At 46.4% G+C, this 15,835-nt stretch overlaps 1 protein-coding gene across 4 annotated transcripts in view; it reads left to right on the top strand.

Annotated features, from left to right (window-relative positions):
* Positions 1–15,835, top strand: part of NRP2 (neuropilin 2) — a 131,618-nt gene that overhangs the window by 60,226 nt on the left and 55,557 nt on the right. For all 4 annotated transcript variants that reach the window (XM_050969579.1, XM_050969580.1, XM_050969582.1 and 1 more), the window contains exons 8-12: positions 3,777–3,921; positions 4,505–4,854; positions 6,410–6,554; positions 12,111–12,227; positions 14,573–14,725. In XM_050969579.1, coding sequence (XP_050825536.1) covers positions 3,777–3,921; positions 4,505–4,854; positions 6,410–6,554; positions 12,111–12,227; positions 14,573–14,725 — 910 coding nt within the window. The remainder of the gene's footprint in view (positions 1–3,776; positions 3,922–4,504; positions 4,855–6,409; positions 6,555–12,110; positions 12,228–14,572; positions 14,726–15,835) is intronic.

The raw sequence follows: 15,835 nt of genomic DNA, 5'->3' as shown, positions 1-15,835 counted from the left end.
CCTGTCCGCTGGACTAAAACAGAAGTAAAAATAGAAGTGTAAGGAGGGGACAGGCAGGCCTTTAATGCTGCAGTGAAAGTGTGTTGCCTTGGTCGCTGCTTGGAAGACGTTTTTAATTTGTAAGTGGTTTTTACATTTGTCTTCCAACTCTACCTCCCTTGTGTATGTATTTTCATCTATCACAGCCAGATCCTTGGATTGTGTAAATCATTGCAGATCCATATAAGGCAATGGATCTGCCTTGATTTATACCAGCTATGGATCTGGCGCATCGTAAGTGTGGAGTGGCTTGCAGTGTACAAAGGATAGGGAGACAATGTGATGTTCTCATTGTGTAACAAAACATCTGCGCTTCCTTGGAGCTCTGGGCTTCACAAGTTCTCCTGCTGGTTCTTCCTGTGCTGTGAAAGTTAACTCTGGGCATGATTCAAAGCCTACTGAAATCAATGGGAATCTTCCCCTGGATCTCAAGGGGCTTTGGACCAGACTTTTAGTTAAAACAAATTCAATCAACAATAGGTTTCTCACCAACAGGTCAGCATCCAGCAGCTCAAAAGAAGGAAGGGGGACAAGGTTTCCAGAAGTGATCATGGATAGTGGGTCTGATTTTCTGAAAATGCTGAGCACCCACCCTCTGAAAATTTGGCGCCTTAAAGGTGTCCCATGCTGGACACCCAAACACCCCAAATCAGTCATTGCTTTTCAAAGTGTAGGCCATGTGCGGGTCTGAGGCTGATCCTGTCACTGCTGACGATAGGAAAATTAGAGATAAATGTGTAGCAACGCAACCAGCTTCAAAAGGGGTTGAGTGTTTAGGGGACTGGCAAAAAACATTTACTGGAGTAACGAAAAGTAAGTAAGCTTGGAGCAAGTAGCCAATGTTAAGGGATCTGATCAGGGCAAGGATCTGGACTTATTGTGGAAAAAACATTAAAACTGTCAGCCCAGAGCAGAGGTTCAGTAATAAAAGCACAAGAGATGCTAGGGTCAGGTCTACACTACAGAGACTAGAGCAGCATAGCTCTGATGCGGTCGCTGTGCCGGCATAACCCCTTAACACAGATTCCGCCTACACTGAGAGAAGGGATTTTTCCATCACTGTAGGGACACCACCTCCCTAAGCAATGAGAGCGAGGTTAACTAAGCTGCCTCTACACCCGGGGGTAGGTCACACCCGGGTGCCATAGCTATGTCAACCTCAGTGTTAAGTGTAGACCAGGGCTCGGTCCTATAGTGTATAAGAGGTGGTATTGTTACTGATTAAAGCACTTAAAAGACATACCACAAATGCTGCCTCCTGTCTGCTCCATTTAGTATTAATCTCTGCGCAGTACAAAGGGAGGATACAGCAAAGGCAACAAAGATGCCAGCTGGCTTTAAAAAACAAAGTGGGGTCATTTCGGGCCTGCGCTTCCTTACCAGCCACTCCTATTGATGGGAATTGCACATAACGCATAAACAAGGCCCGGATTCAGCACAGTTCTTACATGCGTGCCTAACTTGAAGCACGTGCTGAAGTGCTTTCCTGAATCGGGTTCTGTCTGGGGAAGGAACGTGTCCCTAAGTTCTGAAGCAAAATGTAAGGTCAAAGGATTCGTTTCATTAGAAACAGGAGGAGGATTTCAGGCAACCTAAGAGATGTTTTCAGCATTACAAAAGAGATTGATAAAGTTGTAAGGCCCAATACTGGAATTTATTTCATGGGTGTAAATTCAGAGTCACTCTGCTGAAGTCAGTGGCACCCTGTATCTAAGTAAATTCAGAATTAGGCCCATGTTTTTCATGCTGCAAAGGGAGTTCAAAAATTAGGTAACATAAACTAGTGAACAAGCCAGAATGGGAGTAATCAGCAAGTGGGCCAGAGTGGGGGTAATCCTCAAATGGAATAAATTATCAGGAAAGGTGCCTGAAATGAGGAGGATAAATACATGTAAAAGAGAGACGTAGATGTGTTTGGAGAAGGAAGGGATTGATGCACAGCGCGAAAAAGCAGGAAACTGGGATTATATTAAACCAAATAAAAGGTGGTTACATTAGAGCCGGATAAACATTTCCTGTTCTCCTGTTTTATGTTCTTAGGTGATTTGCTGCACATCAGCTTTTCAGGTGACATAAAGCTGGAGCCTTTGGTTTAGGGTGGAAATATATCCTCTCACTCAGAGTGTGGGCCTTCGTTCTTTCTTTCTTTCTCACACACACATGCTCACTCACAGCAGCCACCATTTGTCCAGCCCTCCTGCTGGAAAAAGGGTGTTTGGTGACTGCTGAGCAAGGAAAGGATGGGAAGAGGGGGCTGGACAGGGATAAAATAGGATATTAAAATCCCATAAACCATGCTATGTTGCTAAACAGTACCAGCATGATCTGTAGTCTCTGGATTAGCATTTCTGTTGAAGTTCGTATCTACTCCAAATCCCAATTATCAGGCAGAGCCTTGCACAGCCCCCATCTCCTCACCACCCCATAACTAATGCCGTAACTTCCCAGAGGCAGGATCCCAGCAGGTTGCCTGGAGAGCAGAGTTCAGGTTGCGGTGCTGTGAACAATGTCAGCAGCCGTCACAAGTTTGGTGCTGAATTACTCTCTCCCGGCTGTAACAATCTCCATGCCCCAATGGGTTGGATTCCAGGAGAGCTGCATTAATGTGTCCTGTCTGCAGGCTTTTAAAACAATATGTCAGTGAGAGCCTTGCTCCTGTTCAAGGCAACGGGCCAGGTTACAGCCTCACTTGCTTTTCTCCGAATCGCAGGAATCTATGGTTGAATTATTTAACTCTTGCCTCTGACAGAGCTGAGCCAGTGCCAAGCATTTTCTTTCTCCTCCCTCCTGTTTTACTCTCAGATAAACTTCATGGAAGCTCTTGTGCTGAGCAAAGCATATGCAGGGTCAGAGAGAGCATAAAGCCTAGCCAATGTTGCAGTGTCTATGCAGTTCCTGGCTTGCAACAGATGATGCGCTAACTCTGAAAGCCTGGCATGCTCAGAAAGGAGAGCATCCAGCTTCTCTCTGGAAGTAATGACTTCAGCGCCCCAGGGTGGGCAGTTGTACAGCACAGAGAACCAGTTTAAAACTACACTCAAGCTGGATGTTTCCTTTTTCACTTGTTCCACCCGATGGCACTGAAAACTAAGACAGACCTATGAGTATACTGTATAATGGAAGAGCGAGCGAGAAAAAACGCCACATGGTAGTTATTGATTATGGCCATCTGGTAAGACAGCAGCTTGTTTGTACCACTCTGGATCACAGAGTGCCCCTGAAAGCTTTCTTTTACGTGAGTGGCACGGGTGGTCATTGATTATAAAGAGAAAGCCACAGCGTGGTCCTGAATAATGATGCTTCGAACTTGCACACTGATGTTCTCTGTAGATCTCTGTAGACATCACAAAGATGGGAAAGGGCTATTGTCCCCACTTTATAAATGAGGAAACTCAGGCACAGAAAAGTTACGGTCAAAATTGGCCTTGTATTTTATTTATTCAGGTTTTTAGGGCCAAACATCCACTGTTCCAGATGAAGCCAATGGAAAAGGAGGCCCAACTGGACACCCAAAATCAGAGGCCATTTCTGGCCTAAGCGACTTTTCCAAGGTCACAGAGTGAATCAATGACAGTGCACCGTGCCCACTCCAGCCAGTCCAGCTCCCTGTGCACTGCTGCTCAGTGCTTCCTGCTGCTTGGGCACTAGCCCGTCCTTGAAAGCCCCTGCCCACCCTTTTGCTTTGGGCGATTATTTTGCTTAGCCAAGGACAGCCTGGTATTTTCTCCCCATTGCAGGTATTTCAAGCTAACACCGATGTCACTGAAGTGGTCCTGAACAAGATCCACGCTCCAGTGCTGACTCGGTTTGTCCGGATCCGACCCCAAGTCTGGCACAATGGGATTGCTCTCAGACTTGAGCTCTATGGCTGCCGCATCACAGGTTAGGAGATTTCTAGTTTTTTCCCTTCTTCCTCCTCCCTCCTGTTCCTCTTGCCTGTGTGAGCCTGTCCGGTGTAAAGCAGAGAAAGGACATTAATTCTTCAATCCTCCTTAGGGTCAGGTCACACACACACACCCCTCCCCTAATTCTGCCTGCCTTAGTCTCCTCAGAAGCTGGCAGTGCAGAAGTCGTGACCTTGCAGAGGAAGGACACACCCAGGCTTTTTGACAGAACATACCTTTTGTAAAGGAAGCTGTGACCATAGGATCAGCAGCCAGGACTCTGCTATGAAAGAGATGTTTTTAACAGACTCAAAGTAGATGTGGGTGAGAAGCCAGCAACGAGGCAGGGGATGATTTGCACGGAGTTTCCAAAAGCGAGGATGTTCTGAACGTCCATTGAGAGGTTCCTGCAGCCTCTGAGGGCTGCAATAAAGGGAATTACAGCTGGTGTAAGTGTTTTGACATTTCAGTACCTAGCAGTTAAGCGCAGTGGGACGTTGCCCTGTTAGCATAACGCTGACACACTTCAATGTGTTATTGATGGTTTCCCTCTCTCCCCTGCTCCTTTTCTCTCCGTGCAGATTCGCCCTGCTCCAACATGCTGGGGATGCTTTCTGGCCTTATCTCAGACTCCCAGATCTCTGCCTCCTCAATCAGAGGGTACGACTGGTCCCCTAGCATGGCACGGCTGGTCAGCAGCCGCTCTGGATGGTTCCCACGAATCCCCCAAGCCCAGCCAGGGGAAGAGTGGCTGCAGGTGGACCTGGGAGTCCCTAAGAATGTGAAAGGAGTGGTTATCCAAGGGGCCCGAGGAGGAGACAGCATCACCATGGTAGAGGCTCGATCCTTTGTGAAGAAATTTAGAGTGGCCTACAGCATGAATGGAAAGGACTGGGAGTATATACAGGACACCAAAACCATGCAACCCAAGGTAGGACCTGTCTATTGGAATAAGACCTTAGAGGACAATAATACTGGGTTGGATAGCTCCACATCCAGCCTTTGCCCCACTCACTGGCCCTACTTGCCTATCTTTCTTCACAGTGGGGTTGGTTCGTTCTCAGAGAGCACAGCATGTAGGGACTGTGGTGGTGTGGGGATTGGGCCATCAGCCCCAGCTTTCATGACATTATCCCCATATCATTGCACTCCATACCTGCCCTGCCTGGGGGAGATCTGATTCCCTTCATCTCCTGCACCAGCCACTGAGAATGGAGAGCTCTTACTGGAGCTCCCATCCAGTGCCTGGTAGGAGCAGGCAGAGCTGCTGGTACATCAGGAGGAACCTTCCCCTCCAGGAGGTGTGACCATCATCCAGGCGATCCTTCCAGCTCTTGCAAGTAGGAGGATGAAGGAATCCATTGGACAGTGTGTGTTGTCCCTGCAGAGAGGCTAAATACGCCTTTTAAAGGAAGGTGCCTTCTAGGTTCTACTTACCCCCGAGACAAGAAGGTGATGTAGGACACATGATGTTCTCCACCTTTTCTATACCACAAACCTCTTTTTGCCTATGGGGGCAATCCTGGAACCTCCCTTTCCCATCTACATGGACCTCCCACTGCCCCCATATGTAGCACTGCTCTAAGGAATTAAGTCATTGGATTCTAGTGACCTTCTTTGTGCATGTGTGTGTGAATGTTTCTCCTCCTAGAGGCTTGAAAGAGTTGAACTTTTTGCAACATTGTAACAATCTCAATCCCACAAATGAGTTTTGCGGGACTAGCTGCGACAATAAACTTAAATTTGTTCCCAACACACAGGCAACCGAAAGGGGAGTTGTCTGCCATGCTTGGTTGGTAGCCACTGCTTAGACACTGCGGAAAAATGAGAATTCAAATGATCCCAGACAATAGCCAGGGACAAAATGTGATGTCATTTATGCTGGAAGCCAGTGGAGTAACGCCAACCTTGCACCAGGGTAGCTTGGATGGGAATCTGGCATGGGCGATATAAAGTTTGGGCCAAGGCATGTGGTATGGTTTCATTAGAAACAGACTGTGGTTCTCTTAAGACTGAGTTGGGGACAGCATATGTTCACTCACAGAGCTACAAATTGGAAATAAGACCCAAAGTAGTACAGCCAAAACTGTCTGTTTCAGGTAACACAGGATATTACCAGATCTGTGCTATCTAGGCTGAATCTGAGCTGCCTTCTAATGCAAGTTTGTTTTAGCCTCTTGTTTTCCTGCACTTCCTTCCCCATTTTCATACTTTGTCCCTTATCTGTCGTACGTGCATGGACTGTAGGATAGCCCCAAATCTGGAAATCCTCCTCATGCTTCTGTAGCTTACTGCTGCAGATACCTCGTTGTATCTACTGTGCTTCCAGTTCTTTTGCTTTATGACAATGGACAGTGATTTTGGACTGTGGAACACAGGGTTCAAATGAACATGAACTAGTAATTGGTTTGCCGGAATGCTTCATGTTCCAGGTTTGTTGGTGGATAATACACATGATGCATAGATTAGTGTCTCTCTCTTTGCAGCTTTTTGAAGGTAACATGCATTACGACATCCCTGAAGTCCGAAGGTTTGACCCTGTTCCTGCACAGTACATCCGGGTTCACCCAGAACGCTGGTCCCCAGCAGGGATTGGGATGCGTTTGGAGGTGTTGGGCTGCGACTGGACAGGTATGAACCTTGCCTTCATTTCTGTACCTGGTCAGAAGGACAAGGTGATATTTCTTGAAATAATAAAGTAGGTGAGATATAGTTATTTCTCTCTCCCTACATTCCCACAGGAGGTGGTGTTCTAATTCTGCAACCTCAGCAGAGGTAAACCTGAGCTGTGAAGCTACAATTTAGAGCATGATCCAAATCCAAACTTTTCCATACTAAAATTTAGTCAGATTTGGTGCTTCGCTTGAGACCAGATCTCACTGCAAAGTTTGGTCCCAGATTCAAGCTTTCCCACAGTTCTGCAGGATTCAGATGTGGCAGTTGGGTGCAGGCCCAGCTCTGATTCTTGTTTACTATCTAAAGGGTGATCATTTCCCATTTTTAACGTTACTAATTATAGTACACACGTGTTTAGAGGCCCTAACCAAGATCAAGGCCTTGCCCTAGTCATTGTACAAGCATGTAGAAAGAAACAGTCTCTCTCCTGAAGAAACAAGATAAAGGGTAGGAAGGGGAACCAGAGACACAGCAAGGTGCAGAAGGGACTTTACAAGGTCACAGAGCAGGTTATTGCCAGAGGCCTTGATTTCCAGCCCAGCATCCTGTGTGCTAGATCTCTACTAAGGAATTTTTTCTCTGCTGTGGAGTACCACAGAAATCCTGATGCTGATGCATCTTGAGACAGTTCTAGAACTTCTAGGACAGAGGTGGGCAAACTACGGCCCGCGGGCCACATCCGGCCCACAGGACCGTCCTGCCCGGCCCCTAAGCTCCCGGCCGGGGAGGCTATCCCTGGCCCCTCCCCTGCAGCCTCACCTCGCTGCGCCACCAGTGCTCTGGCCCGCCAATCCTGCCGAGCAGTGCAGGCGGCACGGCTGGCTCCAACTGGGTGGTGAGGCTGCGAGCTCCTGCTGCTCTGAGCAGCATGGTAAGGGGGCGGGTGGGGGGGATGAATAAGGGGTAGGGGGTCCCCGGGGGAAGTCAGGGGACAGGGAACAGGGGCGGTTGGATGAGGGTGGTTCTAGGGGATGGTTAGGGGCAGGGGTCCCAGGAGGGGGCAGTCAAGGGACAAGGAGCAGGGGGGGTTGGATGGGTTGATGGTTCTGAGGGGGGCAGTCCGGGGGCAGGAAGTGGGAGGGGACGGATAGGAGGCAGGGGCCAGACTGTTTGAGGAGGCACAGCCTTCCCTTCCCAGCCCTCCATACAGATTTGCAACGTCAATGTGGCCCTCAGGCCAAAAAGTTTGGCTACCCTCTGTTCTAGGACCAGGGAACCAAAAATTTGTCCACCTTGTTTTCATAACTGGAGCAGCTGCTCTTGCCTTGAATACAGAGGTATGACCCATGAAAACTGCAGAACAGATTCACAGAGGTCATTGGGAGTTTTGCCCATTTACACCAGAACTAAATTTAGTCCTCTGAGTCGCAGTGTAAAATGGTCCATCTTGGTTCATATTTGAAAATACAAAGAAAAAAAAAGGCGAATTCAGCTTGATGCTGTCCCTTTGGGCTAGAGGAATATTCCTGTGTTTTTCGGGTTTTTCTAAATAATACAATGATCTGTTTAAATCTGGATCTGGTCTCCAGATGTCAGTGATAAAGAGGTCTGATTTCCATGTAAAACAACATCTGTATAAGGCATTTTCTTGTAAGAATTCCTGCTCCAAGAAGCTTAAATGACAGATAGCTCACTGCTAGCCTATCACTGGGTTTTTACTACTCCTTTCTTCTATGATGTATACAAAATACGTTACAATCATTTACCAGCAAACTGTAAAACAAAACAAAAAATAGTAAGAGTGAATTCTTGCCTCCATAGAAGTAAATGGCAAAAAGTCCCACTGAGTTCAGCGGGGCCAGTATCTCACCCTAAATTATTTAACTTTAAATCAAGACTGGATATCTTTCTAAAAAATAAGTTATAGGGCAAACTGAAATTCCAGGCTTCATGCAGACACCTCATGCTGAAGTTTTATGGCCTGTGATATGCAGATATGCAGTGGTCAAACTACATGGTCATACTGGTCCCTTCTGGCCTTAAGATCTAGGAAATTTTGAAAACATTGATTTCAAGCAGGTTTTCAGCAGAGCAACCTCCCTTTTGGCAGGTGTAAATTGCACCCTCAGTTGAATTGTGGAGGCAGATCTGAGTACTTTTGTCTTTGCCTGTTCTGTAGTTAGTAAGGTGACCAGATGTCCTGAATTTATAGGGACAGTCCCAATATTCAGGGCTTGGTTTTATATAGGCTCCTGTTACTGCCCACTCTCTGTCCTGATTTTTCACACTTGCAGTCTGGTCACCCTAGTAGTTAGGCATCCACATACTCAGACGTACTCTGGCGATTCATTTTGTGTGTGCAGATTTTTTAGATGTAACCCCCAGGTCAGCATGTGTTGCATGTCACCCTCTGTGCTTGATCCACAGTGGATGTGAGTCTGTGACAGCATCCAGCTAGAGCCTGGCTCTTTGAGGCAAGCTGTAGAGATTCTTGCTTTTAACTAGGGAGATCCCTGCTCCAATCTCTGGTGTGTTTGCCAAGATAGCAGGCTCAGACAGTCACAGTTTACACTCAGAAAAGAGAGAACAGGCCTTAGACTAGTTGAAGATGTACTCATTCTGGACCAGATTTTCTCCTCTGACCCATCACTCGTGTGTTGCTCTAGCAGTGCCAAGGGAACAGGAACTGGTGCTATCCCCCTTGAGACCTCCCCTAGCATGGAGAAGTCAACAACGGGTGAAGAGTCAGCAGAGCAAGCTCCTATGCCTCCTCTCTGCAGCTTTCTGCTGTCCCCAGATGACAGACAGTCCCTTGGAGACCATTGCCAGCTGGTGTAGCTTAGAGCAGCCCCCAGGCTACTCTAACCTCTGCTAAGCCAGGCAGAGAATTGACTCCATGATGTCTCTCCCGCCTGCCCCCACAGCTCACTCTGTTGCAGGAAAGAATCCAGGCCATACTCTACAGTGCAGCTGCCTCAATCCTTTCTGCTTTTTGTGTAAGTTCACCTGTATGGCTCTGTCCACAGTGAGCTTTGAACTTGTGCTAGCAACAACCATGTTAAAAAAGCACCGTTTTTCCAAGTAGTGTCCTTGACCATCATTTCCCAACATGACTGTCTAGTCATTTGTAGTTTGCAATTTTTAAAATGCTGGCCATAAATGCGCTTAACTTAATTTACTTACAAGAATTCATAGCTGTAACGGTAGCATAGTTTGTAATTCTGGAAGTGTGGGAGCAAACCTTGTTACAACTGTGTTAACAAGCAATCTGGGGAGCGGAGAGTACCTGTGGTTTCATGTAAACTACAAAACCCAACCGATTACAGTGTAGCAATCCCTTGGGGTGACTAAAAGCTTGTCTACACAAACAATTAGAGTGTGAGAAGCTGGGGTGTGAATCCATGCTGCACTACCCGGCCTCAGTCTGGCTATCCATGTGCACTCTGCTGATCCTTGGAGCTGGTCCTGTTTCCAAGAGGACTAGATCAAAGCGCTTTAACAGCTGTCAGCAGGGTGCACGTAGTTCGTCTGCAGCAAGGTAGCATGGGGTAGATTCACCCCCCAACTTGCTGCAATCTACTCGTTTGTGTAGCCTTGCCTTAAGACATGGCTCTGTTCAGTAGGTGAGACCCAAACATGTTACCGTGCTGTGCTTAAGCCTGGCTGTGAAACCCAAGGGTCAAGCACTTGCTTGGGAACAAGGTCAGGAGCGTGGTTAAAACACGACGATTGAAAATGTTTTCAAATAGGGTTACAAGTTGTAGAGCGGACCCTGCCCAGCTGCCACTGTTTCTATCAATGTCTAGTGACTTTATCAATTCAAACAGGTAACTAACAGGAACTAGGTTCAAAATGGGTTGTTGGCAGGTAGTTAAAAAAAGGATAAAGTGACCGGTCAGCAACTGGCTCATATCAAAGAACTGCTAACATTTTTCCTCTGAAGACTGGAGATTGATGAACATTAGCTTGTGACTGCTCTTCTCTCCTTTGAAGTTCCACACATCTGGTTTCAATTGCCCAACAACTTTGCAGTGTGATCAGCAGGTACCTCTTGCCGCACGGACACTGCCTGGTGGAAGAGAGACCTTCTCCTTCTCACTTTCCATTTCACACCCCGCGTTGGCCCTGCAATTTTCATTATCTTGTCTCACCATCTTGTCATGTTCCACCATAGTCACTGATTCTCAGGGTACATTGCTACACGCTGTCCTGAGCAGTGGAACGATACCAATTGACAGCAGCCGAGCATCTGGACTGCATATGGTCCTTTGCCTTTCAAGGTCCTTTCCCACTGTCACATTCCTACTATAAATCTCAAAGCCCAAGAACTAGGGCGACCAGATAGCAAGTGGGAAAAATTGGGATGGGGGTGGGGAGTAATAGGAGTCTATATAAGAAAAAAACCCAAAAATCAGGACTGTCCCATTAAAATTGGGACATCTGGTCACCCTACCAAGAACAGCAACAACAAAAACACATACTGAGTGGAAGTAACTTGCAGCTTTTGACGTGTTGCCTTCAGCTGATGGTTTGGGGTTTGTTTTTTTTTTGATGACTGTTTTTGTGCCTTGCTGCTTGCAGTTTGCTTCTGGGTAACATTTGGAGTTTTATGGGGTAGTAACAAATTTGGACTTAAATATCAGGAGGCTTTGAGGTTGTTCAGTATTTTACCGTGAATAAAAGGCAGCTGAAAGGAAAAAAGGAACCCAAGAGTTTATGTGCAATATGTTCAATCACAGAAGCTGGGAAGCAGTGTATGGAAAATATTCAGTGTATTTAGCCATTTCCCTCAGCTTCTGGCTTTATTAAATAATATCCTGAAGGGTGCCAATAAAGAATCCTAATCACATGTAATAGAGCAAAGAAACCTTTTTAAAACTGGGAAGAACACTGGACTCTGCTGACTGCTCTACTCCCCATGTAAATGGAGAGGAAGGTGGAACTGAATGTCATGTACTGTTGATCTTAGTATCTTCTTGCTTAAATTTCCTTGCCACCTGCTTTTAGGTAGGTTCCCAGAGTCTATATGGAGGAGAGGGAAATAGAACAGAGCCGCTTTAAATCTTCAGGAAAGTGGAGCATGAAACCAGATGCTTTCTGCTTTGAGCCAGAGCATGCTAGGGATTCTCTGGGTCCATCTGTGGTTGCATCATTTGTGGTGTTGAGTGACTTGTTTTTATAAAACTGGCACAATTGGTGGGAATATGTTTTTATGTAGTTATGTCTTTATGAAAGAATGGAATGTGCTGCCTGGGATCTCTGTTATCCAGCATAACAACAAATCTGCTAGCTAGTACATACATACGTAAAAAACAGCCTGTCGGTTTAAAGGTGATCCTTATCCTTCAGGGTCCACAGATCAGAGAATTCCCTATTTCCACTTTGGGTGTAAAAGAAGCTTCACAAGTTATTCAAGCCATGCTGACATTTGTAGCATGTTGGAAATTACTGCCGCTTTCTTTCCCTCTCGTGATAAGATTCAGAAAGAAAGAGTTCTGTTTGGTTTCCTCTGTTGGACTGTCTGAGGATGAGGCTGATGATCACCTGTTCTCCTTCATTTTCTTTATGCAGATGTAAAGCCCACTTCAGAGACACTGAAGCCCACCTTGAAGAGTGAGGAGACCACGTCTCCATACCCTACCGATGAGGAGATAACAGAGTGTGGCGATGGCTGTGGAGAAGGTGATGGTACGTACCAGACCCAGGCACCCTTAGCACAGTAAATGATTGGTTAACCATTAAGTGAACACTCTCGTCTTTCCATTGGCTCCTACCCAGTGGGACTGGGCCCTGGAAACCTATAGAATGATAGTACTTGTAAGAATCAAGGTCAAAGTCTGAGCTGTTATATCAGGGAAGGATTGTACAGTGAGGGAGAAAGGAAGGACAATAAAGTGGTAAGGATACTAGCCTGGGAGTTGGGTGACCTGGGTTCAATTCCCTGCTCTATCACAGATTCCCTGTGGTCTCTCCATGCCTCAGTTTCCCATCTGTAACATGAGGATAGTAGCACTGCCCTATCTCAAACACGTGTTGAGAGGATAAAAGCATTAAAGGTTGTGGCATGTTCATATACTATGTTAAAGGGACCACATAAGCCCCGTAAATACGTAGGGGCTTGACTCCACTGAATTCAGTGGGTTTACTCCATTGTAATTGGAAGCAGAGTTTGACCCTCAGAGTTGAGGGTTTGGATAGGTACCCAACAGCATGGACATTTATTCAGACCTCATGATTTGGCAAACTTTGACTAGAAATTGCATCAGAAGAAGCTTCCAGGTGAGATTTCTGCCAGTGTTTTGGCCCATCAGCGTTAAGGCCTGGATGGAAACATAAAAGGGGAATCTAATGAGATCTTGAAAACAAGTTTACTATTTCACACCGCTCATAATGACCGAGTTCTAGAAACGTTAGCTACAGACAGCACAAAGGGCCTGATCCTCGCTGCACCAGTGTTACACCTGTTGAACTCGTCTGACGTCAGTGGGGTGACTTTGGAATTCAGGATGCCATTTTTCGTTAAAGCCACAGAAAGCAGGAGTGCCATGCAGTGCAGCATGAGATGTACTTTCTACCCTGGTGATCCGTTTTAACGCGTAGAGCCAGTACCCAAGATGGTCCCCTTCATATTTAGCTGTGATTTTCATTCTCCGACTTCACAAGCAATGAGGCATATTTCTCTGGACCATCAAATTGATGAGACTTTAACAGAAAGAGACCTTCTCCCTGGGGAGCTAGATTAGGTTGTAATAAAAGGAGCCAGGTCCACACTGCTTTATTGTGACTTGGCACTGGGTGGGGAATGGCTCGCTCCACGGCACGATGTTCATCTGATGGCTATTGCGTGGGTCACTGAGCTCTTGCTGACTGTCATTAACTCTGGGGCATGGTGATGTTCAGGAAAGCTACAAACGAGCCTTTGCTATATTTGGCCCCTCCCCCGGTGCTTCTGAGTCAGGAGCGTCTCCTCTGACGTTCTCAGAGTGCTGCTCTACAACCGAAGTCCCTTCTCGAGCCTTCATGCAGTGACTTCCCTGCTCAGATGGCATTGCAGCCTCCTCTCTCCAAGACTAAGCCTCCTCCGGGACTTTCATTGTGCTAGAGTAGTGTCCGTAGAGATGTTACTGCACAGCAAGCTGGCATGCTGTAGAGTCACACACGGGCTTGCCACACAGTGTTAGACATGGCCTGAGCTTCAAGCCTCCTCTGACACCCGCCCCTGTGGCCCAAGAGCTATCCTTGCCCAAAGTTCTGTTACTGAGGGCTCTGTTCACATCATATAATAATGCTTTGAGCTGAGAATGAAATCTGTCCAGAGACTTCAAAGCACTATGCAAAGATAGGCAAGCATTGTCCTCATTTTATAGATGGGAAAACTGAGGTACAGAGAGGTTAAGTGACTTGCTAAAGGTCACAAAGTGAGTCAGCAGTGGAGCTGGGAATAGAACCTAGCTCTCTTAATTCTCATCCCTTGGATTATTCCACTAGACCCTGCTGCCCCATAGCTGCATAGGTTACATTTTCATTAGTGGATACTGACCCGAGGTGACCATTCATAATTCCAGGCATCCTGTTCTCTTCTGGCACGAATGCTTAGATCTGTCACTTGATAGCTGGGCTTTTGCGGCACTCGAGATTCTTTTTTTGGAGCCAGAGTGGAACTATACTGCATCACAAGGGCACTTGGGAAGCATTCGTCTCTGACATTTAAGAAGGAATTTAATATTTGGCCACTCCAGGGGATGAAGAGAAGATGCTGATTAGAGCCTGGAAGCATTTGGTGCCTGCATTTATATTTGCTTAGTTTGGTGGATTAGCTGAAGGACTTGATGTGAGCATTTTGATGATGCAGAATTTAAGGCTGATCCTCAAAGCTGACGAAACATGAGATAGGTTGAAAGCATCTGTAAGGGAGAGATTTCATGCTTTCTTCAGTATTTATGACTTGCCAGCTATTTTGGTTTTTAAATAACATCCCTCTATTGCAGGTTGTTCTTTAAGCAAGTTTTATTTTGTTATGTTCCTTTTATAAGATGCCCAGGTTCCTGTAGGATTCAATTGCAACTTTGACCTCGCTGAAGACCTGTGTGGTTGGTCTAATGACCCTGCAACAGATTATACGTGGTCTTTCCATTCTAGAAGCACCTGGTTCAGCAATTCAGGACCAAGCACCGGGTCCTTACCTGGTAAGCCAATTCATACATTATAAGGGGAAGTGGGGAAAGGCTATGACATTTTCTCCATGGAAAAGATTATTGCAACGCTGCTTAACAGTGGCAGAGATTGTGCAGAAGTGGATGTTTTCCTTTGTTAATTCTTTGGATATTCTGCTTTGTGGTCCGATAACCATGTCACTGAATTACATTAACTCTCTGCTAGAGATGGGCTTAAACCAAGCAGCCTGGTGCTGAGTCTCCTCCCCCATTCCATATAGGGAAGTTTGGACTTGCATCAAATTCCTGATCCAGATTTTCTCCTGTGGGCCCATCAGTACTACCCACAGTGTGTTTCCCACCTCTTGCTATGGGCACACACATCATAATAAGTCCATGGCTGGGCAGAGCCTGACTTCAGCTATTCTGCATCCTGTGGTTGCATGGGATAGATTTAAGTCATCTGTTGGGATTGAACTCGCCAGGACCTAAAGATACAAAAAATTCTGCTTACATTTTACTCTTTATCTGTTCCGGCATAGGCCTGTGTTGTGGGAACAGAGAATTTGGTGTTCTGACTAGGACTGAGTGAGCCTTGCAGGGCTTAGCTGAAGAAGGGTTTTGCTAAGATTTGTTTGCAGAGATTGGAAGTGAGACAAGCCCTGCAAGTTTGCTTGGAGGCAGAAGTTCCCTATCCCTGTAACTTGGAACCATCCCTGGGACCTGTGCCATCTTCTTACCTGAGATGACGTTGGAGGAATGTCGTTGGGGGTACAAAGCAGGTTCACCAGCTTCCACATAACTGGAACCTGTGTTCACTTAATTTTGATGAACATGGGCTGAGTTTTGTGCAGGAAATTCAAGGGTCCCATTCAGTCAACTTGAGGTTCAGATGAATATTTCACCCAGCTTTACTTCTGTTCCAGATGCCACATGGAGGCACAAGGACTTTAATGCCTGTATCTAAAGAGCATGAGGATTTGATGGATCGAGTTGACCCCTCCCATTGGCTCTTACCAATAGATTTCAGTGTTGAAACCAAAACATTCAACCTGTCAGCCACATGACAGAGGCACTGGCCAGACTGACAGTTCTAACAGCCAATTAGAAGGCAGCATAGGGAACACCTGGCAGGCAAAGCCA

This window comes from Gopherus flavomarginatus, chromosome 10, assembly GCF_025201925.1.
Source record: "Gopherus flavomarginatus isolate rGopFla2 chromosome 10, rGopFla2.mat.asm, whole genome shotgun sequence".
NCBI lineage: Eukaryota > Metazoa > Chordata > Testudines > Testudinidae > Gopherus > Gopherus flavomarginatus.
Note: the sequence above shows the minus strand (reverse complement) of the source record. Positions and strands in the feature narration are given on the sequence as shown.